This window comes from Prionailurus bengalensis, chromosome B3 (genome assembly GCF_016509475.1).
Source record: "Prionailurus bengalensis isolate Pbe53 chromosome B3, Fcat_Pben_1.1_paternal_pri, whole genome shotgun sequence".
Lineage (NCBI taxonomy): Eukaryota > Metazoa > Chordata > Mammalia > Carnivora > Felidae > Prionailurus > Prionailurus bengalensis.
Window position 1 is genome coordinate 99,026,189 of NC_057355.1, and position 26,444 is coordinate 99,052,632.

At 37.2% G+C, this 26,444-nt stretch overlaps 1 protein-coding gene across 1 annotated transcript; it reads right to left on the reverse strand.

Moving 5' to 3' along the window:
* Nucleotides 1-306: 306 nt before the first annotated feature.
* SAV1 (salvador family WW domain containing protein 1) lies at nucleotides 307-25,562 on the reverse strand. Its single transcript, XM_043556116.1, has 5 exons — nucleotides 25,088-25,562; nucleotides 21,570-22,013; nucleotides 11,606-11,876; nucleotides 7,549-7,692; nucleotides 307-1,701 (listed from the first exon to the last, which is right to left on the reverse strand). Exons 1-5 carry the CDS (start codon nucleotides 25,179-25,181, stop codon nucleotides 1,500-1,502), a joined length of 1,155 nt encoding a protein of 384 aa, XP_043412051.1. The 5' UTR covers nucleotides 25,182-25,562; the 3' UTR covers nucleotides 307-1,499.
* Between the last annotated feature and the right edge of the window lie 882 nt (nucleotides 25,563-26,444).

A 26,444-nucleotide genomic window follows, 5' to 3' on the forward strand; every position in this document is an offset into this window, starting at 1 on the left:
CGCTAAAACAGTAATTTCTAACTTTCTTAGAAATGGTTAAGTTTAATTAATTAAATAGTCAGACAAAGTAAGTAGTAACAGGAAAGAATAATGAAGATAGAAGACTGTGTGACAGTTCATAAGATATTTGAAAAGTTTGATTACATGTTCTGAAAGATAACTTTCCCAACTGCTAACATCCCACTACATATTTTCCTTTTTCAATGTCCCTTTCATTATACCGCTTCCTTTGCCTTTGGGCCTTCTGAATGGAAAAATCAAGTATTTGCAGCTCTATGTAAAAGACATGGATTCAAACATGACACATTTAATTTCCACAAAAATATATTTAATAAGCTTGTTATATAAAATCAAACATTTAACATTTTCAACATTTTATCAATTCAAACTCACTGGTAACTGGGAGTGCTCTGTTTTGGAAGATTACCTAAACATATATTTACATATTTACAACACAGGTAAATATAACTGAAGAGCTACTTCAACTAATGTTGAAATTCACAGAATTCTAGAGATTTATAGGCTAAAAGTGCCATAAATTTATCTGTAGTCAAATGTACTGCACTAATTATGAACAATATCTTAGTAAGTATTAAAAGGAAAAAAACCTGGGAGGGAAATGGTGCTCTTAAAGTTCTGTGACAAACTCTTAGAAGATACGTGAAATCAATTTAATGACCAAGATTTCTTGACGAGTCCCTGATTGTCACTTTTGGCAGCTCAACCCAGTCTGTTGAGATGGCAGTGTGCTATATGCTGTCCAGAACCCTGCACTGTCTCATCAGAGCCATGCTCCTAAATGCTCCAAGGGCCCTGGTCAAAAGTAAGGAAATGATAGCAACTCTGAGTGCGGTATACACCTTTCCCATACAGGCTAAGGCCTTATGCCTAAATTTATTACTAAAAGATTACAGGCCTTTTACCCTCTCATACCAAAAAATACATTCTTACCATGTTTTAAAAGGGTTCTTTCTTTCCATTTTGGGAGGAGGTGAACCCTATGCATTATATATAGAAATATATCACAATTAAGGTCCCAAATCCTATTTTGCATTTTAAACTATGCAATAATAATACTTAAACCATCTGATTTCAGACAATATTCCACATTAAAGCAGTACACATCTGTTTTCAAATACTGCATAGGTTGTTTTTTAAAGAAATGTACTGCTGCTGTATGAGTTTACCAAGTGATCATTTCCTATTTACTCTCTGTTTATAATCACACTTCTTGCTGCAGTTGTCTCCACTGAGAATATTCAAAGCAGTTTCTAATATATAGCGTTTTAGAAGTGTTTGCTGTGTTGGCTTTTAAATGATAAACATTTTTTTGCTCAATAAAATAATATTTTTAATAACAAAATACATGTAAAATTAGAATTTTATCATTTCCAAAAAAGTTGCCTTTATTAACCAAAGTACTTGTTTGCAGTTTTTTATCTGTGAAAATATTTTAAAGCCCTTACAAAAACCTAAATTTTATTTAAAAAAAATTTAACTTAAAAATTCTTGCCATGTTGCTGGGCATACCACTGCTGTCTCTGCTTGCGGCTTTCCAACTCTGTGAGCAGAGCCTGTCTGTAGGCTTCATACATTTTAACAATCTGTTCCAGTTCTTTCATGAAAAGCAACTTTAGCATTCCCTGGTATGTATCCAGGTCAGCCAGTTGGAAGAGTTCCCACTTGAGAATGTGGTCATATCTGTTTTAAAACATAATCATGCATATGTTCACAACACATACAGAAACAGGTATTGACAGCAACAAAATAATCTATTTTTATAAAGATCAACTTTATTATATCTAACAAACCATAAGCTTTAATTAAAAATAACTGAGTTATTTAAACAGACTATCTTTTTAGGGAGAGGAGAAAACTGCTGATACTACTTCGTTTCAATTTAAGTTAAAAAAATACCCATTTCTTTAATCTTTATCAATTATTCTAATGGTAACATTAGACAACAATTAACACAGATTTCAGACCACTGTGGTTCTGTAATTTCAGAAAAACACACATGCTATTGCTGTTCGTAAGTTCATCTAAAGTTAATTATCAGGACTTAAGAATGCTGTAGACCACATTATGCCTGAAAATAATATACAAAACTGGGCAAAGTCACTGTGTCATTAGTGTTGATAGAGCTTTCTCAAGAATGCTATCACTACAGTAAACAAGGAACTAAAAGGAAAATGAAAAGGAACCATCATTTGTGGGCTTTTTTCCTGAGGTGAGTATACACTATTAAAACAGAAAAACTCAATCAGAAAGGGAAGAATAAGTTATTTTCAAAATGAAAGTAAGTATACTGTAGAAGTGTGTGGAGAAGGACTCATGTAAGATTGTATTTACATATATCTTAGAAGGCTTTTTAGTCCTTCAATGGTAAGTTGGTCCCATACTGAGAGGGAAGTAGTAAGTAATAAAAAGGAGTAATTTACACTCTATATTGAAAGACCTGAAGCCATTACTCCCAATTTCCCCATTTTACAGATGAAAAAACTGAAACCTAAAGAGGGTATATCTCTCTGGCAAGATTGTTCAGTGACTAAAAAATCAGAAAGGCAGAGAGTAATAGTTTTTAATGTTAAGTTTAGACAAAGAACTTGAAGTTCTTCTCAAATCATATTGCACAACAGATACAATAGGAAGCTCTGATTGTAAATTCTAGTAAATTTATTATTAATAGTTACATTTCCTACCCAATGATTCTTTGGTAATTCACTTACCATCTTATTCCAAAAGTATCATCTAATATATTTTTAAAAAGGGTTTTTAAAAAGGGAAACCGTAAACAAATAATGAGCAGTCAATATGAGCCACACTGACATATTTCTGTACAACTTGGGTACATGTACCATGAACCCCAGGAGCACAATATGCAGAACCACAAGGTAAATATATCTTGTGGGATCCTAAATTTACCCATTTAATTACTTGAGTGCTGCAAATCTAACAGGTATACTTGGTAGAAAGCTTTATATTCTCTTTAGTGGGAAACTCCAATATAAATAAGAGAGATACTATAAGAAATACTCAATGAGCCTCTATGAAATAACAGTTACAAGGTATTTCCTAGAACCTCTGCCATGCATGTAGCTTAAGATCTTATTTGTTTGAGACAAATTCATGATTCCTAGCAAAAAAAAAAAAACAACAAAACGCTTCAGGTCAGAATTCCATAGCTAAAGGACATTGCACCAATGTCTATTGATTCAAGATGCTTAAATTGATGACGACAGTTGGAACTATAATAACATTAAAGCTCATTTATCATCTGTGTACTTTCTAGCAAGGAAAAAGAAGGGAGAGGATAAATTAGTAAGTATCACACTTGTTTTAAGATAGGACTATCACTCTAGAAGCATTCAAATTTTGAAAAAAGGAAAAAAAAATAGCTTCACACAATTTTCTGACTTCCCAATCACCGCATTTAGCATCAAAAACAGGATTAAGGGTAGCAACAACAAAATCAGAATAATTACAGAAAATCCATTGGGAAGAAGAAAAAGCACTCCAGAAGAGCAGAGATGAGAAAAGTATGCAATCTGCCAATTCCCAGTCCAAAGTCTTGCCCCCTTGCTATTTCTATGGCGTTACTTCCCTTCTCATATAAAACTTCCCAATATGCCTGTTTTGTTTTGTTTTTTAGGAGAAGTAAATATTTTCCATTCTTTGCTTCTTAACTAGCCAAATTATCTGATTCCCTAGGCTTAATTTTTAGTCACTTATATAATATATAGGTAAATCATTCAGAAAATAGGCTGTAAACTACTTCAGTAGCCTATACTTAGTTTCTCTTTTTGCTGTTTTTCCTAGGGCAGTATTCTATTCAAGTAATTTCTTATAAATAACTCACACATGCAAATATCAATTGCTGTCGTCCTACCAAAAAATTGTGTTCATACTCCAGGGAATGCTGTCTTTAAGGAGCCAAAAGTCCTACTACTTCCAGCTCCAGGGACATGCAGCCTATATCCCTTCATTGTGCCTGCCCTGCCTGTAACATTCTTCCTTTCTACCCACACCCAGAGCTGGGGCAAGACAACACTGCAGGACCGCCAAGCTGTAAGGAATAAAATACAGTCCATGCGAAGGTGATGCTCGGACTGGTGTTGGGGTACGTGTGTATGAGGAACAATGGAAAGTAAATATGCTCCTGATGGCTTTTTCCTGTTATATATTAAACCTTATAACTTATTCTAGAGTTCAGCTTGATTACAGCTATATGATGCATTACAGACTTCTGAGTAGCCTCAGAAATACAACTTCACTGGGGCGCCTGGATGGCTCAGTTGGTTAGGCATCCGACTTCAGCTCAGGTCACGATCTCAGTTTGTGAGTTTGAGCCCCATATCGGGCTCTGTGCTGACAGCTCGGAACACGGAGCCTGCTTAGGATTCTGTGTCTCCGTCTCTCTCTGCCTTCCCCCACTCACGCTCTGTCTCTCTGTCTCTCAAAAATAAGTAAAAACATTTAAAAAAAAAATACAACTTCACTAAAATTCATCAATAAAAATTTGGAACAATCTAAGTCAAATTCTGGAAGTATATGCAAAATTGTTTTGGTAAATTACTGCTAGAGACAGAATTTTTAAATTTCTGGAAATCAGACTGGCAACTGTTAACAAAAGGAGAAAAGATGGTAGTTTTTTGGCTAAAACCTCTCCTTTGATAAGTAAATGATTCTCCATTATCTACTTCATAGAGAACAGCTCATCCTTTGTTGATAGAACAATATCAACTATTTCCATTCTTTTTAGAGACAAAAATTTTGGACCAACTAAAAAGTAACAGGTTCCTAACACTCTTAAGTTTTTAAGCCATAAAGAAGTACTTGCTCTCTTGTTTCAGTCTGGCCTATTCTGAGAGTTCTGACCTATTTGGGAAAAAAAAAAAAAAATAAGTTGTTCATTTCGTAAAGTTTTATAGCTAGCTCACAGAACCAGAGTTGAAAGGGCTATGATCTCTGGGAGTCTGTTTCTTTTCATAAGAAGCAAGGAATTTCACTTACGTACTATCTTTTTCTTCCAAAAGGAGAGCTTTTTTTGTTATTCCTAATGATGATTATAAAGTAGAACTAACATAAAGTAGGAAGAATAACCCTCCTCAATCTTATCAACTCCCAGAAAGAACAAAATTTAACAGGCACATATTCTTCCAGACTTAAGGAACATATAATATGCATATTCTGTAGGACATAATATTAGCATATGAACAAAGGCTGTACACAGTGATAGGTCAACTGGTACCAAGAGTGAAAAAAGAGGGAAAAAGGGATGAAAAGTCCATCTGCTATTATTCCTTATTCCATTCCTATACTGTATAGATACAATCAGATAAAGAGGCTTCAGTAGGTCAGTGCAGGCACCAAACCAAGCTAAACATCTATGGATAATTAGGTACCTAATTTCAAATAACCTAAAACCAAACTTTTGAAAAGTATTGTTTATATCTTGCAAAATAATATCTATAATTAAAACCTTTTAAAAAATTACGTTATCAAGGCTTAAATTTGACTTAGGGGGAAAAAAAGACCCTCCAAGATTGTTTTGTCTCCATATCAGACCACAGATTAACACCCATGAATTTACAGACTGAGAAGAATGTTTATGTTGGCCAAAAATTAATAGTTCATAATAAAAGGCCAATAACTTTATGAGAATGTTAATGTGGTCTAAATGAGCAGAATCATGATCAAATAATTATGAGATCCTTGAGGTAACCTATCAATTATTCAAATGAAAAGCCTGAAAAGAAGATAATAAAAACAAACAGCTCTAAGCAAGAAAAATAACTTCTAAAATCTCTAGGCTAAAGGCATACACATATGCATGATTGAATGCAGATGCACACACGGTTGGTAAACACAGAGTAACATGGCAAAAATTTAGATCAGAGTTGGCTTAACCCCCTGCAAATTTTATTTCAATGATCATCCTTCAAAAGTATGGTTAAAAGTTACTATTTCAAAAAATATATATGAAAGGTTTTACATTCCTTTCACTTGAATCTCAAAGATTTAATTTTTTTTCCCCAAATTCACTGCCCAATCATCTTATACTCTCTAAAACTCTTCTTTGGGCTATTTTATACTGATAATTTTGGTTTCTGAAATACAAAAAAGAAATAAAGAATAAGACTACAAAAACAAGTAACTAAATGTTACCTTAACAGAGTTGTTAAAAGTACATGCAATTATTACGTATGAAATGCCTAGACAAGTAACAAGAATTTATTAGCTGCTCAGTATGTAATAATTTATTAAATCAGAGCATTATTAATCACAAAAATTAAGAGCATGATCTTTGTAACTAGAGATAAAAGTCTGAAGTCTACCACTTAATAGTTGTATGACCTTAGCAGCGATAAAGCCTCCATTTTTTAATATCTTTTAACCTGTAAAATGGTTTTAGAAAGATTATATGAGATAACATACATAAAAACTAGCACCCTAAGATACATGGGAAGCACTGGATAATTAATAACTATTTATTTTCAAACACCCCCTTTTCTGAAATCATAGCACTTTGTATATACCAATGTTACTAATCTTATCACATTGGGTTACTGACCTAGTACCTACTTGTATTTTCCCAGACGAGAAAGGCTCTTTAAGCCTGGCAAATTCACAGACATCTTTAAAAACTGGCCCACCTAGCGTTTTCTTCTTCAGTGCAGCTTTACTAGCTCCAATCCATAGTAAGAAACCATACTAAGTGCTTACACAAGGCAGCCACCATGCCATGTGCTTTTAAAATGTGTGATCATTTATGAATAATAAAAAAAAAAAAATGTGATCATTTATCCCCCACAGTTCAGTAGAAGAAAAAAACTTAATTCTAAGTTCAGGAACTTGTCCAAGGTCATTCAGTAAGTAGGTGATGGAGCCAGAAATCAGACTTAGTTTCCTTCCTGACCAATCTTGACCACTCTTCTATACCTCTGCCCCCAATCATCATCAGCATCATCATCATCATCATCTTTACTAAGCTCTCAATGTACAAGGTACTGTTCATAAAAAATACTTTAGATGCACTATTTTATTGAAATCTTAATAACCTTAAGAATAGGTACTATTACTATCCTCAATTTACAGAAGATAAAACTAAGTTAAGTACTCTGGCACAGGGTTACACAGCTAAAAAGTATCAGTAAACTCAAATAATCTCATATCAGAACTTACAGCCACTATATATATTTTTTCCTCAACACCCTTGTATCCTGCTGTTTCTTCCTTGTACCCAGGACTTACCTGGGTCCTTACTTTTATCACAAGGTATGTATCACTTATATACAAGTTAATCTACCCGCTATGAGAATGTAAGCTCCTTACTGTATCCCTAATATCGCCCAGGTCTGCGAACAAAGAAAGATTTAATAAATGTCTGCAGAACTTGTATTTGTAGCAAATGATCTTTAAACTTTATAACCTGTGATAGCTGTTCCTCAAGTAAAATATTAGTTAAAAGCCCAATATTATTAAGAGAAAAAAAAAAGGTGCTACCGCTCACCCCTCAATAAAACTCTGTGCTATAAATTCACTTACTTCACAGGAGCTCGAGCATATACCTGAAGCCAGTCAGGAATTTCTGCAGTATGGTACGGATTTGCAGGTACCAGCAGGGACTGATTTCTTTCAGTTTGCTGTGGTTGATATGTGACAGGAGGGGGCTGATCATACCGAGGTACACTAAGAAAAAAGAATCAACATTCATCAGGATAAAGGCTCTAAATCTAAACAAGAAATTATGAAGAATATTATTTGATGTTTTTCAATGTGCCTCTTGCCTAAACTGAACTCCTTCTACCATATAAAAAAACAGAGATGTGCCTTTTGTTTTTTACTATACCAGAAGAGGAGTAAAATCCACCTTCTCCAAGAAAATAACAGGTCATTAGTGATAGATCGAAATCTAAACTAAATCTTTACATATGTTTAAGAAATTTCTTCTGTCTAGTATTTAGTCTTTTCAAGGAATGTCAAAGGAGGCCATAAAAAATCTGGAGATAAATTATAACCTTCATAACAGAAACTTAAAATTAGAATTATAATTTTCATTAATAACTAGTAACTAGTTATACATTTATATTGGAAAGGTTGGTAGTTTCTCTCAAAATGAGAATGGATATGTTCTTCCTCCTTCAGGCTGAAAAGAAGGTCTGGAATATGTAGTACTGTAAGAGTGAGGACTGGGCTTGAAATATCCACATTAACTGTAGTATTTCCTTTCTGCATTTATCAACTTACCAAAGTTAGAATTGATTAGAACTCATTTTAAATCACAGAGACTTAAAAAAAAAAAAAAAAAAGACCATGCTTTTAATTAGTTCTAATGGCCTAACAGGTTGGACAGAGAGAACAGCAAAGTGGGGAGAGAACTGTTATATGGGAAAATGGTAAGGAAAAATACTGAACCACCTGAAGGCTAAAGACAGACATCTGGGAGGTCAAAATGATCTATTTCAGAATTGGAGACAAAACCAGAAGAGCCTGCCCCAAACATCAATATTTATGTGTATACTTGAAAAGGTCACTACAATACTAAACTAGGATTAAAATAAATGTTAGACTGTGATTAACAATTTAAAGATCAATATCCACTGAGTTCTACTCCTGAAACCAATACTACACTGTATGTTAACTTGAATTAAAAAAAAAAAAAAAAGATCAATATCCAAATGGTATTGTGTTTTATCCTTATCTCCTCTTTCTAAGTAAGTACAAAGTAAAATATCCCTTGATAGTGCAACTGGGAGGTGGAAAAGAACTGCAGCTCTGCAGTCAAATATCCTGGAGGGTTTTTTTTTTTTTTAATTTTTTTTTTTCAACATTTATTTTTGGGACAGAGAGAGACAGAGCATGAACAGGGGAGGGGCAGAGAGAGGGGGAGACACAGAATCGGAAACAGGCTCCAGGCTCTGAGCCATCAGCCCAGAGCCCGACGCAGGGCTCGAACTCACGGACCGCGAGATCGTGACCTGGCTGAAGTCGGACGCTTAACCGACTGCGCCACCCAGGCGCCCCAAATCCTGGAGGGTTTTAACCTCAGCTTGGGCACCTTACAAGTTATATGAATGTAGGCCGAACTGCTTCACTTCTCTAACTTTCAGCCTCCTTACTTGTAAATTTGGAATAAATTCATACCAAAGATGATTGTTCTCAACAGTAAATGAGCTAATGTAAGTCAAGAGTTTTGTATATAGATTAGCATAACAGAGATAAACAGCTATTAATATTATCTATGTGAGCTTAAGAAAGGTGTTTATTCTCTCCTGTTTAATGTCTACAGAGTTGCTAAGACAAGCAAATTGTGAAAATACTTTGTAAATTAACAATTCCATAGTAAAAGTTACTGATGACAAACAGAAAATTCAGCTCAAGGTGGCTTGGTAGGTTAAGCATCCGACTCTTGATTTTGGTTCAGGTCATGATCTCAAAGTCGTGAGATGGAGCCCACGTGAGCCTCAGCACAAAGCCTGCTTAGGATTCTCTCTCTGCCCCTCCCCCACTTGTGCTCTTGCACATGCATGTGCCCTTGTTCTCTCTCAAAATAAATAAACTTAAAAAAAACAACAACAGCTCAATATACTCCCAAATCTGGTTGTCAGGACCACAAAGTCTTCTGCCACCAGGTGATAGCAATCTGTTATCACATTTGGTTTTTGGGTTTTATTTGTTTGTTTTTGCATTTCCCATCATTATTCATCAACAAACATCACTGTGCTCCTACTATGTGCCTGTCTCTGTGTTGGATGCTGGGACACGGCAGGAATAAGTGGAACTCATCCCTGCTCTTGGGTGGGAATTGTGATCAGGTAGAAGCGGGAGACTCAAAATTACCCCCATGACATAGGCCTGAAAATGGAGTCCAGGGAAGGCAGCAGCTTGCCTGAAATGGTATAGAGAGTAGGTGAAGGGACCAGAGCCCAAAATAGGCAGAGTGGCCAGCCTGGCTCTTTTGAAAGGATGACAATTTCATTTGTTCAATAAACAATGATTGAATGTCACTAAATGGAATCACTGGGGAAAAAAACTTTTCAAAGTTGAATTAATAAATCCAAATATGTAAAATGATTAAAATAACACAATAATGATAAAGCTTATTTTAGGTGATATTAAAATCTATTTTCACAACAATTTTAATGGTTCTAAAAAATGCCAACGTTTGTTATCACCAAAGATCTGCGTTATGCTAGATATTAAGGAACATCTATCAATATGCTGACGATATTCTACCCATTTTAAATCTTATGGTTCAGAGAGAGTTAACAGGAAATATTTTCAATTTCATTACTAATACTAGCTTTTTATGTACTTTGAAATCCAGTGTGTATCTTACATTTACATACAATATACCTCAATTTGGATTAATTACATTTCAAATGCTCAAGAGCCACATGTGACAGCTGGCTACAGTAGTCACAGGACTAGAAATCTGACCATAAATGAGATCTACAGGATAAGCCCAAACGATCACTGGCTACATTTGTTTATTTTTATTAGAAAAAATTTTTTAATGTCTATTTATTTTGAGAGAGAGAGGGCAAGTGGGGGAGGGGCAGAGAGAGAGAGGGAGAGAGAGAATCCCAAGAAGGCTCTGTGCTCTCAATGCAAAGCCTGACATGGGGCTTCAACCCACAAACTGTGAGATCATGAACTGAGCCGAAATCAAGAGTCAGATGCTCAACTGACTGAGCCACCCAGGTGCTCCTCACTGGCTAAATTTATTAAAAAGATCTGGGATGTTTTGTACAGTTCCAATTTTCACTTTCTTGCCTCACAACAGTAAGAAACAGAACATAAGTGTCAGAAACTGAGTAAAACAGTAAGATGTTATAATTCAGAAGAATATTTTGACACACTAGGAGGAAGGTCTGTATTATTTATAGAAATTGAAATGTAAATAGATAAATGTTTTATTTATTTATTTATTTATATTTCTGGATATCTACAATCTAAACACTGGCATATTAAAGCAAAATCTGATCATAAGAATAATGATCGTGTTTTTGAATTTGTCTAAAAAGTTTTTTTTATATATATAAAGCTTATTTTGAGAGACAGAGAGAGAATGAGTGAGTGCTTGGGGGAGGGGCAGAAAGAGAGAGAAGAAGAGAGAGAGAGAGAGAGAGAGAGAGAGAGAGAGATAGAGAGAGAGAGAGAGAATTCCAAGCAGGCTCCACACAGTCAGTGCAGAGCCTGGTGCATGGCATGAACTCACTAACTGTGAGATCATGACCTAAGCCGAAATCAAGAGTCAGGCACTTAACTGGCTGAGCCACCCAGGCATCCCTTGTTTTTTGTCTTTAAAGATTTAATTTGAAAGTAATCTCTACTCCCAACATGGGGGTCAAACTCACAACCCCCATATCAAGAGTCGCACACTCTACTGAACCAGCCAGGTGCCCCTAAAAAAATTTTTTTTTTAATTATTAAAACCATTACTGAATCTAAGTCCTAAGAAAAATGTCATAAACTTTTAAAAATAAATCTTTCAAATATCAAACTTCAGGATGCCTTTCTCTTTAACGAAAATAGGAATTCAAAATCTAACATTAGATAGCCTCAATAAAAAAACTTAAAAATAGAAGTGAAACTATACCTAGGAGCACAAGGATGCCTATATTGAGCCTTCTTATTTGTGTGATCCACGTAATAGGTTCCAAATTCTGATGACTCAACTCGCTCCCATCCTGGAGGAAGTCCTTCTCGCTCAAGAGGATGGCTCCAATGAGTTGTATTTGTGTTGTGATCTATATAATATTTTCTCCCTCTCATTGTCCAGTCCACAGACCAGCCAGGAGGAAGAGGTAAATCTTCAGAACCATGGTTAGTTAAATTTCCTAAAGATGTAGCAGCAACTCTCCCAATTCCTGAGGATAAAGAGAGAAAAAGAACAGAACAATTATTCAAAGCTAAAAAATACGCCATCTGAGAAACAGTTACAAAATCAACTATCCTGCTTATACTCTTTGGCCAAAATCCATGATTTCATAATTATAAATAAAAATTTTCATGAAACTAGCCAGTATTACTAATGTTTAATTACAAAAAAGGGAGGAAACTAGATTTCCTCTTTGAAATTAGTTTTTTTTTGGTTGATGCCTCCATCACCAGGCTATATAAACATTTAGCTATTAGCAAAGCTACTTAAGTATGTATATTGCTAAAGGAAAAGTGAGGAAAATAAAATTTCACCCCATTCAAGATTTAAGATTTGACATCTCACCTAAAACAGCAAAAATAAATTTGTAAAACTGTTTCTGGTTTATGATTACTTAAATATAATCTAGCTGTGCCCTAGAACCATTAAGTAAATTTATCACGGTAGCATCATATGAGGTCAACATACAAAAATCAATTAAATATCTGTATACTAGCAACAACTGGAAACATATTATACCACTTACTATAGCTCCAAAAAATCAAATATTTACATATTAATAAAACAAAATATAGACAACAAATTACATGAAGAATCTGTATGCTGAAAACTACAAAACACTGATGAGAGAACTGAAAGATGACCTATCATGGTAATGGACTGGAAGACTCAACATAAAGATGCCAATTCTTCCTGAAATGACCTTTAAGATAATTCCACTCAAAAGTCCAGCAGGAGTTTTATAGATACAGACAGAAATAGGCAGACTCTAAAATGTATATGGAAAGACAAAAGAACTACAGAAGCCAAGAAAAAATTTTGTTTTAATTATTTTTAATGTTTATTTTTCAGAGAGAGAGAGAGACAGAGATCAAAATTGAGCAGGAGAGGGGTAGACAGAGGGAGACACAGAATCTGAAGTAGGTTCCAGGCTCTGAGCTGTCTGCACAAAGCCCAATGCCGGGGCTCAAACTCACGAACCATGAAATCAGGACCTGAGGTGAAGTTGGACACTTAACCAACAAGCCACCCAGGTGCTCCAAAGAGCCAAAAATTAAAAAAAAAAAAAAAAAAAAAAAAAAAAAAAAAAAAAAAAAGAACAACGTTGGAGGATTCAAGCTACCTGATTTCTTTTTTAAAGTAATCTCTATGCCCAGGGTGGGGCTCGAACTCATGATCCTAAGATCAAGAGTCACATGTTCTACCAACTGAGACAGCCAGGTTCCCCTCATATTACCTGACTTAAGAATTAAAACAGCGTGGTATTGGCAAAGGACAAACAGATCAATGGAACAAAGAATCCTAAAATATACCTACACATACACTATCAATTGGTTTTAACAAAGATGAAAAGACAATTTGATAAAGGATAGTTTTTTCAACAAATGGTGTTAGAATTGGACATCTATATGCAAAAAAATTAATCTATACATTCTACCTTCTATAAACCTAAGAGGGATCATATACCTAAGCATAAACATAAAACTATAAACCTTTAAAAAAAAAAAAAAGGAGGATAAATTTTTGTGACCTTACATTAGGCGGAGTTCTTATATGCTGAAAGTGTAACCTATAAAAGAACCTGTATACAAATGTTCACAGCAGCTTTATTCATAATAGGCAAAAACTGGAAACAGCCCAGATTCTTCAATAAGTGAATGGGTTAAATGAGCTCTGATACATATATAACCCAGAATACTATTTGGCAATAGAAAGAGGAACTATGATACATACACCAATTTATATCAATCTCTAGGGAATTTTGCTGAGTGAAAAATGCCAATCTATCTCAAAAGGTTACATGCTGTATAATTATATAACAGTTTTGAAATGATAAAATTTTAGAAATGGAGAATAGTGATTATTTGCCAAGGTTGGAAAGAGAGGTGAGTGCGGTTATAAAAGGGCAAACATAAAAGATCCTTGTGTTGACAGAACTCTTGTGTCTTTACTATGGTGGTGAAATACACAATCTACACTACACACACACACACACACACACACACACACACACACACACACAAGTGTTCAAGTAAAGTAAAACTAGGGAAACCTGAACATGATGGATGCATTGTAACGAGGTCAACATCTTAGCTATACTATAGTTTTGCAAAGTGTTCAGCAATGGGGGAAACTAAAGTGTACAGAGGATCTAAGTTATTTCTTACAACTGCATACGAATCTACAATTATTTTGATAAAAACTTTAACTAAAAAACAAAGAGGCATAACCTTTAGATTCAATATACATGTAATAACTGCCAAAAACATCTGAGATAGAGTAAGAACAGTAAAGAAAGAAATAGAGATAAGAAGAGAGCACTGTGAAAAACTAGTTAGCCCAAAACACTACTCTGGTATTTTCTCATTTTCCCTCCACAACCTTCCACAATGCTTCCATCTCTAGCAATCATAGGAGGAGATTTCAAACAACTGGCAAAGAAAAACTTAATTTATTCAATATGTATAATAAGACCAGTACAACATCAATTCTTAAGAAAAATTAAAGAGTTCTTCAAAAAGGTACAAATTTATTTAAATGAACATTCAGAAAAATGTCCCAAAGCAGAGGGGGAAAATAATGCAACTAAATATTCTCCCATTAATTAAACGAAAAAGAGGAGGAAGCAATCAACTCTCTGAAGGAAGATCACAAAGAAAAGCAAGAACCCCAAAGATAGGATGGTAAGCCAACAAAGATAAAAGCTATGCTCAGGAAAGAAAGATGAAGACAAAAAAATGGAAGAACAAACATGCAATGTTTGTTTACAATGGAGAAACCTGGCAAATCTTAACCAAGTATGAATGTCAGTATCACCAGTAATGTCATATACATATCATGTACACCTCCCTATATTTGACATGAAGAGGATATTCCACTTTTGTGGCATTCTTTCCAAAAACGAAAATCCCAGTCTAATCATGAGAAAAACAGGAGACAAACTCTAAACTGAAGGATGATCCACAAAATATCTGACAAGTATTCCTCACAACTATCAAGGTTGTGAAAAACAAGAAAGGAATAAACAGTTGTCATAGACCAAAGAACACTAAGGAAACATGACAACTAAATGCAACAATTTGATGAGGGAGCCAAGATGTCCACAAAGTTCCAAAATGGCTCATCACCTTTACCAATGCCATATTAAACCATGATTCCTAACCTTTTCATGACACACCCCACCTATACTTTCTCAAAGTATTATGTGCACTAATTTTTTTTTTCAAACTATTTGGGATAATTTTATAAAACCCATTGAGAGAAGAATGTACAGTACAAAATAACTCAAAACCACAGATTTAAAACACAACATTCCTAGTAATAAAATAGGTCTAGCAGACAGGGAAAAAAAGCTGTATCAAGCTCTAGCACATGAGACCCCCCACTCTAAGTTCAGCCAGAATGCTGAAACTTCAATAACCAAACATGCCAAATCTGAAAAAAGCATGCAAGGGCACATTAACACTCTTACAAAGGGAATGAGCACTGACAATTACTAGTGTCTCCTCTGTCCCTGCCCTTTTCCAAATGAAGTAGTTCATACACAAAATAACTCTAAGGTAGTAGTATCACTACCAATTTACAGACGAGGAAACAAAGATTCAAGTAAGTTATTTTACCAAAACCACAGAGTTGGTACATGGTCAAATGACGAATTTATTACTAACAAAGTGTCACACAAAAGATCAACTGTAATTCTTCAAAGAAAAAATATGACTACCATTAATACAAGAAAAAGGCAGCTACCAAGTTTGAACTCAGTGGAAAAATAACTTGTTTCTGATACAAGGAAAAAATTAGTTTTCCATTATTTTGATTAGTTTCAGAAAAGAATGGGTGGCATTCATAATCCTCAAAATAACTTCCATTTCATATAAACACCTTCCATTTACATGAAGTAAAACACTCATATGCTAAATACATTATTTCCCATACATAAGGATAAAGGATAACACAAGGATATTACTTTGTCTCTCCACCAAGATTTATTAGATATGCCGCCAAAGAATTTACAGCTGGCAGGTATCTGTGAAATCTGCCCTTATAGACAAAGCTCAAAAATTCTGGTTTGCTAATTTTGTAGTGGATATGAGAATAAAATGGAATCTGAACTCTAAGGAAGGTCCACAGGCTTCAGCGTAAAAAATACTAAACATCACAGCCCATGTTACAATCAAGATGTTGATAAAGAGATGTAAGCATTGAACCAAGCCAACTACTTTTTCTCCTCCTCTGCAAAATAATTACAAATAAAGTTGTATCCCTAAAGATTATTTACATCTCCTTAAAGATGATTCTAGGTTCACTAAATATTTATGCATTTCCTGGAGTAAACTTAACTTCAGTGTTTTTTTGTAAAGTCTGACACTTTTCAGTTCAATTTTGGTAACTTGAGTTCATAAGTTCAAGTCTTGCATCGGGCTCTCTGGTGTCAGCACAAAGCCTGCTTGGGATCCTCTGTCCCTCTTCTGCTTGCGTGTGAGCTCTCTCAATGAACACTGGGGCACCTGGGTGGCTCAGTTAAGCGTGGCTCAGATCATGACCTCACGTTTCGTGAGTCTGAGTCCCACGTCAGGCTCTGTGCTGACAGTTTGGAGCCTGGAGCCTGTGTTGGATTCTGTGTCTCCCTATCTCTTTGCCCCTCCCTCCCTCCCTCTCTCTCTCTCTCTCTCACACACACACACACACACACACTCTCTCTCTCTCTCTCAAAAATAAACATTAAAAAATAAACATTTTAAAATACATAAATAAATAATAAAAGTTTTGAGGCGCCTGAGTGGCTCAGTCAACTGAGCGTCCAACTCTTGATCCCAGGATCATGGGATGGAGCCCTTTGTCAGGCTCTGCAGGGAGTGTGGAGCCTGCTTAAAAGTCTCCCCCTCTCCCCACCCCTCCCCCCTCCCTTGTGTGCAAGCTCTTTTTCTAAATAAATGTTTTAGCAGTCTGTTACTTAAACCTGTATAGAACTAAATTATTTAAATGCAAAACGAAGGAATTCAGTCTGCCATTAGTATTCCAACTAAAGACTTCCTGTTAACAGTAGAATTCCTTCCTTTGGCACATGGATTGGGTGCCTGACCAGTACATTGGCCAAAACATTAAAGGTCAAATTTCGCAGCTAAACAGAACTTGCTAGGCCCTAAACCTCTTTGAGACCTTATACAATCTGTTTTTGGCTTCTGCCAAATACAGTAACATAAAGTTAACCCTTGAGATAAGGTGTTTCCTGAAAGTCTAAGTAATTGGCAGGATATACTACTTTCATTAAGTCATTACAAAACTATTTTCTTCCACATCTTTTTAATGTTTACTACATTAGAAAAACAATCAAAATTTAAAGTTGTGGAAATAAATCTGTCTATAGCACATCTTTATCCTCCCACAAACTTTCTCCTTTCCATTCATTCAAATTCCTTGAACTCTTGTCAGCATAAATCATGAAAATATAATGAAGTTTCAAGTCTTTTCAGGATAAATTCAAGAAACTTCCAGCTACTTTTTCCTATTCAGATTATTTTTCTTTCTGGAAAACACAGCTGTTAGGCTTTTCTGCTCGGTTAATAATTGATTATTAATCCTTTCCTGACACTTACTCCTTCAAAGAACTGGTTTTTTTTCCTAAAAGGTAAAGCATTAAATCTTATTGCCCTGATAGAAACTGTTAAGTGAAATTTCTCAAGTATATGATCACTGCTCTAATAAACACAAATCTTTTTTTAAAATGACATTCTTGTGGCGCCTGGGTGGCTCAGTCAGTTGAGCATCCAACTTTGGCTCAGGTCACAATCTCATGGTTCATGGGTTCGAGCCCCACATTGGGCTCAGTGCTGATAGCTCAGAGCCTGGAGCCTGCTTTGGATTCTGTGTCTCCCTCTCTTTCTGCCCCTCCCTGCTCATGCTCTCTCTCTCAAAAATAAATAAACACCAAAAAAAATTTTTTTTCATGACATTCTTGGGGCACCTAGGTGGCTTGGTGGTTAAGCATCCAACTTCAGCCTAGGTCATGATCTTGCTGTTCCCGAGTTCAAGCCCCATATCAGGCTCTGTGCTGACAGCTCAGAGCCTAGAGTCTGTTTCAGATTCTGTGTCTCCTCTCTCTGCTGCTTCTTCATTCAGGCTCTGTCTCCCTCTCAAAAATAAACATTAAAAAAAAAATTTTTTAATGACATTTTTGGGGCACCTGGGTGGCTCAGTCAGTTAAGTGTCCAACTTCAGGTCATGATCTCACGGTTCATGGGTTTGGGCCCCCCATGGGGCTCTGTGCTGACAGCTCAAGGCCTGGAGCCTGCTTCAGATTCTGTGTCTCCCTCTCCCTCTGCCCCTCCACTATTTGCACTGTCTCTAGCTCTCAAAAATGAGTAAATGTTAAAAAAAATTTTTTGTTGTTGTTTAAATGACATGCTTTAGAGGCACCTAGGTGGTTCAGTTGGTTAAGCGTCAGACTTTTGGTTTTGGCTCAGATCATAATCTTGAGGTTTTCTGAGTTCAAGCCCAGAATCGGGCTCTGCACTGACAGTGTGGAGCCTGCTTGGGATTCTCTCTCTCCTCTCTCTCAAAATAAATAAATAAACTTTAAAAAAAGTTTAAACTTACCAAAACTATGTCAGACTGCCACTAAGAGAGGATTAGTAGAAATTCAGTTCTTGCAGTATTTCCTCAATGATATTTTGTGAATCAAAATTTTAAAACAGTATTTTAACTTGGCATTATTAATTTTAAATACTTATATTTAGACAGAAAAGTGTTAGGAATTTTATTAGTGATGTCTCCAATACACATAAATATAAGAAAAATGAGTGTGAAGTATTTATGGTAAATAGATTCTTTTAAGCTATTATTCCTGCTACCCCTCAGCTAACCAAAACTGTCTTAAGACTCCAGATGTGAAATCTCTGGACTCATTCATTTAGTCAAGCATTTGTAGTTGCAGCACCTCCTATGCAGCCAAGTGCTATGCTAATCCTATCTGACTTTTCTCTTTCCCTCATCTCTCATATCCCATTTGTGGCCAAGTCCCATCAATGCAGATGTATCCCACTTCTTCCCTTCCCAAATGCTTGCAGCTGAGGTCAGGTCCTCATTAACATTTAAAATAATAATCTCCAAACGTGCACCAAATGGAAGATTATGGATGATTGTGGAGTCACCAAAACTACTCATAAATAGTGTATAATGTTAAGAAACTCATTCAAGTAGGGGGGCCTGCCATGGCTCAGTCCGTTATGCTGACAGCTCAGAGCCAGAAGCCTGCTTCAGATGCTGTCTCCCTCTCTCTACCCTGCTCATGTCTCTGTCTCTCAAAAGTGAACGTTAAAAAAAAAAAACCTTTTTTAAAGAAAAAAAATAAAAGAAACTCATTCAAGTAAAAAGCAGGGGTATGAAACTATACAGAGTACAATCACAACAATATGAAAAAAAAAATAATTCCATAAAAAAAAAGATGAAGGAAATTAACTGAAACACTATGAATCTCCGGCCCGATGAGTACTTTCCCTTTACTTTTCCACTTCTTGAAAATTTTCTACAGTAAGCAGCTATTAACTCTAAAAAAAAAAAATGAGTTTTTTTAAAAAGCTTACTATTTTGGTTGGATAACAAATTATTCCTAAGATTTAAAATTACTCAACATTAGAAATATCCAAAATAAACACCAAAGCATGCAACTGTCTAATCCTTTGACCTAGATGCTCTTTAAAAACAAAAAGGCACAGGGGCGCCTTGCTGGCTCAGTCAGTGGAGCATGCGACTCAGTCTCAGGCTTGTGAGTTCAAGCACCGTGTTGAGAGTAGAGATTACTTAAAAAAAAAAAAAAATCTTAAAATCAAAAAGGCACTCAACCATGTTAATTTCTACGTGCCTAGGAAAGCTCTCCTCTTCGATGTCCCAATGAGATTCCAAAGTCAGCTTTCACAAAATAAGCTGCTTTTACCAACTATTCTCCATTATTCCTCAATTTTCAAAACTTCAGTGATTTACTTTCTCCTAAAACCATAATTCTCAATTTTTCCTTCAAAAGCATCACAGATTTGCCCTTTTCTCTCCCATACCACTGGTACCTGCAGTTATCTTTTCTCTAGCCATCTATCTTGAGTAAAACTAGTAATATTTACACACTGCTCTTATAAAATGACTTGTTTTTTGGGGGTGTCTGGGGGCTCAGTCGGTTAAGTATCCGATTCTGGCTCACGTCATGATCTCATAGTTCATGGTTTTGAGCTCTGCATTGGGCTCTCTGATGACAGCTCAGAGCCTGGAGCCTGCTTCAGATTCTGTGTCTCCATCTCTCTGCCCCTCTTCTGCTCAACTCTCTCTCTCTCTCAAAAATAAACATTAAAAACATGTTTTTGAATGACTTGTCTTTTTGAAATCTTCGATGGCTTCTATTTGACTCATGTTTAAATCCTTCAGCCTGTTGTTGAACCACAAATCTGCATTCCGCCTCACATCTTTCTTTAAACTAGAACTACACAGTTCTTTGGATTTACAGGTCTACTCTGTTTTCACCAGGTTATTCCTAATTTTCCACCTCAAATGACCTTCCTCTGCCCCTGTCTGAAGTCCAAGCTCAAAGTGCAGTTCAAGTCCTACCTCTTCCACGAATCATTCTTTAAGTATCCCAGCCTGGGGTGCATAGGTGACTCAGTTGGTTAAGCGTCTGCCTTTGGCTCAGGTCACAATCTCACAGGTTCTTGAGTTCAAGCCCCACATTGGGCTCTCTGCTGTCCCTGCAGCGCTGGCTTCAGATGCTCTGTTCCCCACTCTCTCTGCTCCTCCCCCGCTCATGCACAGGCATATGAACTCTCCCTCTCAAAAAAAAAAAAAAGTATTCCAGCCTACCCTGACATCTATTCTGACTCCCCTATTGTACTTAGTACTGCAAAGTCTAACAACCGTTCTGTGATTATTGTGCATATGTTGGTTTTGTTTCCCAAGTAAGATACCACAGGGCACAGAGGGCAGATACCAAGAAGGTCAGAGAAAATAAATAAATGATTAATACTAAATGTATAAAATGTTTTCTACACTCATGCTCCAAAGTATTTCTAAGTCACCTTGTTTGAAGTTCCCTGAGTTAAAAAGTAAATGTGTTGTGTATTTATTTTTATACTGTCAAGATTTAAAGCCTACAACTTATCAGGAAAAAAACAATCAGATAAAAGTTTAATTTTCAGCTCCTGCTTCAGTTTATCTAGTGTAATCCAGTACTTTAGGAATAAAGTAGAATTGTGCATTTCTATGTCTTCTGCCCCTTGTACAAATATCCCCAAGTTAACAAACATGGAAAGCAGATTGAAAAAAAATTGTATGGCTAATATGTTTGTTCATTCCAAAAAGATCAACAAAACACAGGCTTAACACCCAACCATTTGACAGAAGTTTTTCTGACCCACCTGGGAAATAATTATTGAACTATGAAAGCAGTTTTGTTAAGAGAAACAATGTAGGTTCTATCCCTTACCATGCCCAATTCTTCCTATCCACCTTTCTTTTCTCAAGTTTAAGTCCATGTCCATTTTCTTTGAAACTCTAACATTCCCATTCTACCAAATTATTAACAAAACTGGCAAAATGGGAAAGTATTTTTCTGGGAATGTCTGTTGGCTTCCCAAAACAATCCAGAAAAGAGCATCTTTTTAATTGTTAATAAATCTAATGTAGGATTTGTAATTTAAGTTACCTGAGGCATGCCTCCCCTGATTCTGTGGCATTCTTTGGAAGAGATCGTGGTTGTATTCATAATATCTATACTCTTCATGTGCACGATCTCCAAGTGGGCGCCTTCTCTGACCATCAAAATAATTATCTGAATAATAATATCGGGAACCAGAGTCTCCATTTTCAACAGCAAAATTAACTTCTGTTAAAAATGACTGAGAAGATCCATACTCCCTAGGGACATCTGCTAGACTCCTGGCAAGATAAGAAGGTGCAGATAATCTGTTGCTTTCTCTTCTCATTATTTCATGAGGTGTTCTTTGAATTGGAGTTCTAAGAAAACTCTGGTTTCTTGAAATTATTCCATCACCAGAAGCTGAAAAGGCATTTGGGCTTGATTCTGGCAAACAGATATCAGTTCGTCTTGGAATTGTTGGACCATGTCGAATAAATGAAGGCATGAGATCTACAATAAAACAAAGAGTAAAATGACCACTTCATTAAGGAATTAAATACACTTTTCAAAAGCTGTTCATTTACACCTATTACCCCAAAATGCAAAATTTCAATGGACTTAAGCACACATCATTTAAAATTCTGACTTAAGATAGTACTTGGGTATTTAAAAAATAATGCTAATTAATATTTTCCCACTCAAATGAACTTATAATTTATATCAACGGGGTATGTGTAAACTTAGAATCAAATGTATTCTGCACACCACCACACAAAACAAGATGAAATGTCAGTAAGCTTAATTATGGTTAACGAAATACTGATTAATAAATGTGTAAAAATTGGGGCGTCTGGGTGGCTCACTCGGTTGGGCGGCCGACTTTGGCTCAGGTCATGATCTCACGGTCCATTAGTCTGTAAGTTCGAGCCCTGAGTCAGTCTCTGTGCTGACAGCTCAGAGCCTGGAGCTTGCCTTGAGTTGTGCGTCTCCTTCTCTCTCTGCACATCCTCCACTCGCACTCTGTCTCTGTCTCTCTCTCTCTCAAAAATAAATAAACATTAAAAATATTTAATAAATGTGTAAAAATAGGAAACAATCTAACAAATAGATAAAATTACCAGTATAATTTAAGATTTTTTTGTTGTTGATTTCAGTTCATTTTCAAAATTCCCAAAAATCCTTTTTCAAGCAAACACAATTTCAAGAAAAAAACAAAACATATGCCATTCCCAAACATGTAAAGGTAAATTCCTTTAAAAAGAAAAAAAAAAAAACTTTAATTAACCTGGTTTCCTTTTGGATTACGTGGCACTAGTACATTAGTACACTAATCAAAAGCTGGAGGGCCAAAAAGTTAGCTATGAAAATTAAAAAATAAAAAGATCTCATTTCAAAGAGGCACACAAATGTTGAATCAGTTCAAAAATGCCAAGCCTCAAACTATGGCTCCCTTAAGAACAAGTAATTATAATTCAAAACAAAAGATAACAGAACAATGGCCTTCAGGATACAGTACTTCTGAATACAGAACTTACATGGCTTAGACACGCCAGGTTAGAAAGCAAATAACTGTATAACAAAAAGAAAACTAGATTTGGAAACTTTTATTAGCTAAGTAAAAAATTAGAGAGCACTAATATTAAGCTTTAGAAGCTAACTCTAGAAAATCAATATTCAAATAAGCAAGCTCAAAACTCAATGAAATTAAAAAATACTACATTGTTATTTGCTTTAAAGTATGGCAAACGTGGGGTGCCTGGGTGGCTCAGTCGGTTAAGCGTCTGACTTCAGCTCAGGTCATGATCTCACCGTCCGTGAGTTCGAGCCCCGAGTCAGGCTCTGTGCTGACAGCTCAGAGCCTGTTTCAGATTCTGTGTCTCCCTCTATCTCTGACCCTCCCCCATTCATGCTCTGTCTCTAAAATAAATAAACGTCAAAAAAAAAAAAAAAGTATGACAAACATATTTCATGATTTCAAGTAATGTTTAATAAAGTTTATTTGCAGCAAACTGCAACCTATCATAAATTTCACCAAAAACCTAAAAGCATATGTAACTGAAAAATAAACTGCTAAAAAAAGGTTTAAAAATCAACTTTCATGGGCACCGAGCTGGCTCAGCAGGAAGAGCAAGCAGCTCTTGATTTGTGGGGTCATGATTTCCAGACCCACATTGGGTGTACAGATTACTTAAATAAACTTAAAAAAATAAATAAATAAAAATCATTTTTCAGGTTACTGATGCATCCATCTAATCTATTTTGATGTTCTACCAAGAAAGAACTGCAAATACAAGAATAAATTTCCAAAGCAGATGATGTGGTTATTATTTTTTAAAAAACATGCTCCATGCCTGGTGGCTCAGTTGGTTAAGCGTCCTGTCTTGACTTCGGCTCAGATTATGATCTCACAGTTATGTGAGTTCGAGCCCCACATCAGGCTCTGTGCTGTCAGCATGGAGCCTGCTTGGGATTCTTTCTTTCTTTCTCTCTCTCTCTCTCTCTCTCTCTCTCTTTCCCACCCCACCCCCCACCCCCGCGCCCGACTTGCGCTCTCTCTCGAAATAAGTAACTAAACTTAAAAAAAATGCTCTCTACACCTCTCTGCGTGATCCTGGATAAATACTAGGAACCTCTATGAACAGCTTTCCCAAGTACAGTATGAAGTAATTAATGGTTAAGTCACAAGGTTATTAGGAACTTCCAAAAAGTACACTTACACAAGTGCTCAGTATGCAGTATAAACATCAAAATATTAGTTCCTTACTTCACAAATGTCCTGAACACACAAGCAAAAATTAAAAATGAAAAAGATTCAGCTGAAAAATGAGAGTCAAATACCTGAAATGAAAAGTGATGGGGAGGTGGAGAGAAATACAAACTATTAAAAAAAAAAAACAAAACACTTCCTGGCAATTTCTCCTAAAATACGATAGAAATCAATTTCAGTACTTCGCCTTTTTTGGAGGGGGGGGGGATGGGAGGGTGTTATTTGAAGCAATTCTCACGAATATACCCAAATACACATGATTTTGGCTTCTCTAAGATCTAGGATTGATGAGGCTTTGGGAGCGGCTACAATAGCGACGGTCAACTGTCACCTCTTCACATGTCTGCATCCAGCAGAAGGGCTAAGGAATTCTACTCGGGTTTGCACAACTCCCAGCACGGACGAGTAACACCCGAAATGTTTGCAAACACAAGGCATATCTTGAAGTATCTAGAAGAGGAAAAAGTATGCCCCAGTCTAATCACTTTCACCCCCATAGCATCAGGCAATCGGCAACCTAAGTGTTTCCTTAAGAACCTCTTGCTTCCAGTAATCAAAACGAAACAACACTCTGCCATGGGGGGACAGGAAAGTTTGTTGTTTTTAGGAAGGCCCACGGGGGAGGGACTAACCTAAGTTTCTTATACTGTATCGGCTTTTAAACGATGACCACCACTTTGGGCACACAAAACATTAAAGAACAGTATTTCATAGAGACCAGTAGGGAAGAAAAGCCGCGGGAAGCCGCGTCGGAAGCCCCGCCTGGCCCCCCGCAGCCGCTCGGGCCAGGTGTGGGTGCGCCCCGCCCGACACTCACTCCGCAGCAGAGGCGACGTCTCCTTCTTCACGTACTTGCCCTGCACCTCGGCGGGCTTGGATACTTCGTTTTTGGTCTTCTTTCGGGACAGCATCCTTGTCGACGAGGCCCCAGGCCGCGCCAAGCAGCCTCTTTAGGGCTCCGCGCAGGGCGCCGGTCGGCCCCGCCGCCACCTCCGCCGGCGCCGCCGCCTCCTTCCCTCCCGAGCCGCCGCCGCCGCCGCCGCCGCCGCCTCTCCGCAGCCCGGGGTCGCCCGCAGGGACTGCCGCATGTTCAGGGCGCTAAGCGCGCCGGCCACAGCTCAGTCGCCTGTCAGTCCCTTCCCGGATATCTGCCCACTCCGCGATGCTGCCCTAGAACTCTGTGAGCAGAGGCCAGAAACGCCCGGCCAGGGCCATGGTCCGCCGCCGGCCGCCTAGTAACCGCTACCGCCGCCGCCGCCGCCGCCGCCACCGCCTACGTCCCGTAAACTTTCCCCGCGGCCGCTGGGAATTCTGGGAAACTCGACGCTGCGCGAGCGCCGCCACCGCCCTTCCCCCACCCCAGGTCCGGGGCGCGGCTCAAGCTGCGGGACGCCGGGAGGCGCTGTCAGCTAACGGGCCCTTCCCACTGTCTCCTCGGAGGAGAAGCGGGTCCTGCGGACCGCAGAGGACTGAGGACGAAGTCCGCCAGACTGAGGGCAGAGGCCGTCTCACGCTCTTGCTGTGGAACCCCTTCTACACCACAGATTTTCCCCCAGGACCTTGAGGGAGCAGGCGACGCCCCCCTAACGCGTTCCCGTCGTCATCCTAGAGTGAGGACGTCCCTCTTGGAGTTTGTTGGACTGGTAAATTCAGGTCCCTGCTAACGCAGAATGCGAACAGAGTTGAAGGACCACAACGCTCCGGCTAGTGCGGTGACAAAAAATTCAAGGTGCCCCTTTTAATTGGGAACATTCATCTGTCCATTACTAGTTAAATATAAATCAGTCGTCTCCTGTATGCCAGGGTGCGTCTTTCTGATAAAGGAAAAACGGAGGAAAACAGCAAAATGGAGTTTAAACTACCTCTTCTATAAATTTGATGCTCGCATAGTATTTATCATCGCTCTCTTTGTTACATTTAATAGCACATAATTCCTCTTGGAATTAAATATTACAATCTTAGAATTTGTTTAGCGTATTAAGCACTAAAAGGTCAAGACCTAAAATTTTTAATTTAAAACAGAACTTAGTTTCTTTTGTGTAACTTAGAGGCGCTCCCAAATGTATGCAATAATATTTGAGAAATAAGGGGATCCATCCCCTAAGGAGCAGATTAAGGCTTGGATGATGGAGAATGCTTTCCCTGAGATTGAAAGCGTGTTAGATGTAAAACAA

Bases quoted from the DNA above. Each gene is read 5' to 3' on its own strand.
- SAV1 (XM_043556116.1), bottom strand. From the start codon at position 25,181: ATGCTGTCCCGAAAGAAGACCAAAAACGAAGTATCCAAGCCCGCCGAG. The intron at 22,014-25,087 runs GTGAGTGTCGGG...GTTTTATTGTAG, and splicing joins GACGTCGCCTCTGCTGCGGA to ATCTCATGCCTTCATTTATT. The intron at 11,877-21,569 runs GTAACTTAAATT...CTTTATCCTCAG, and splicing joins TCAGGGGAGGCATGCCTCAG to GAATTGGGAGAGTTGCTGCT.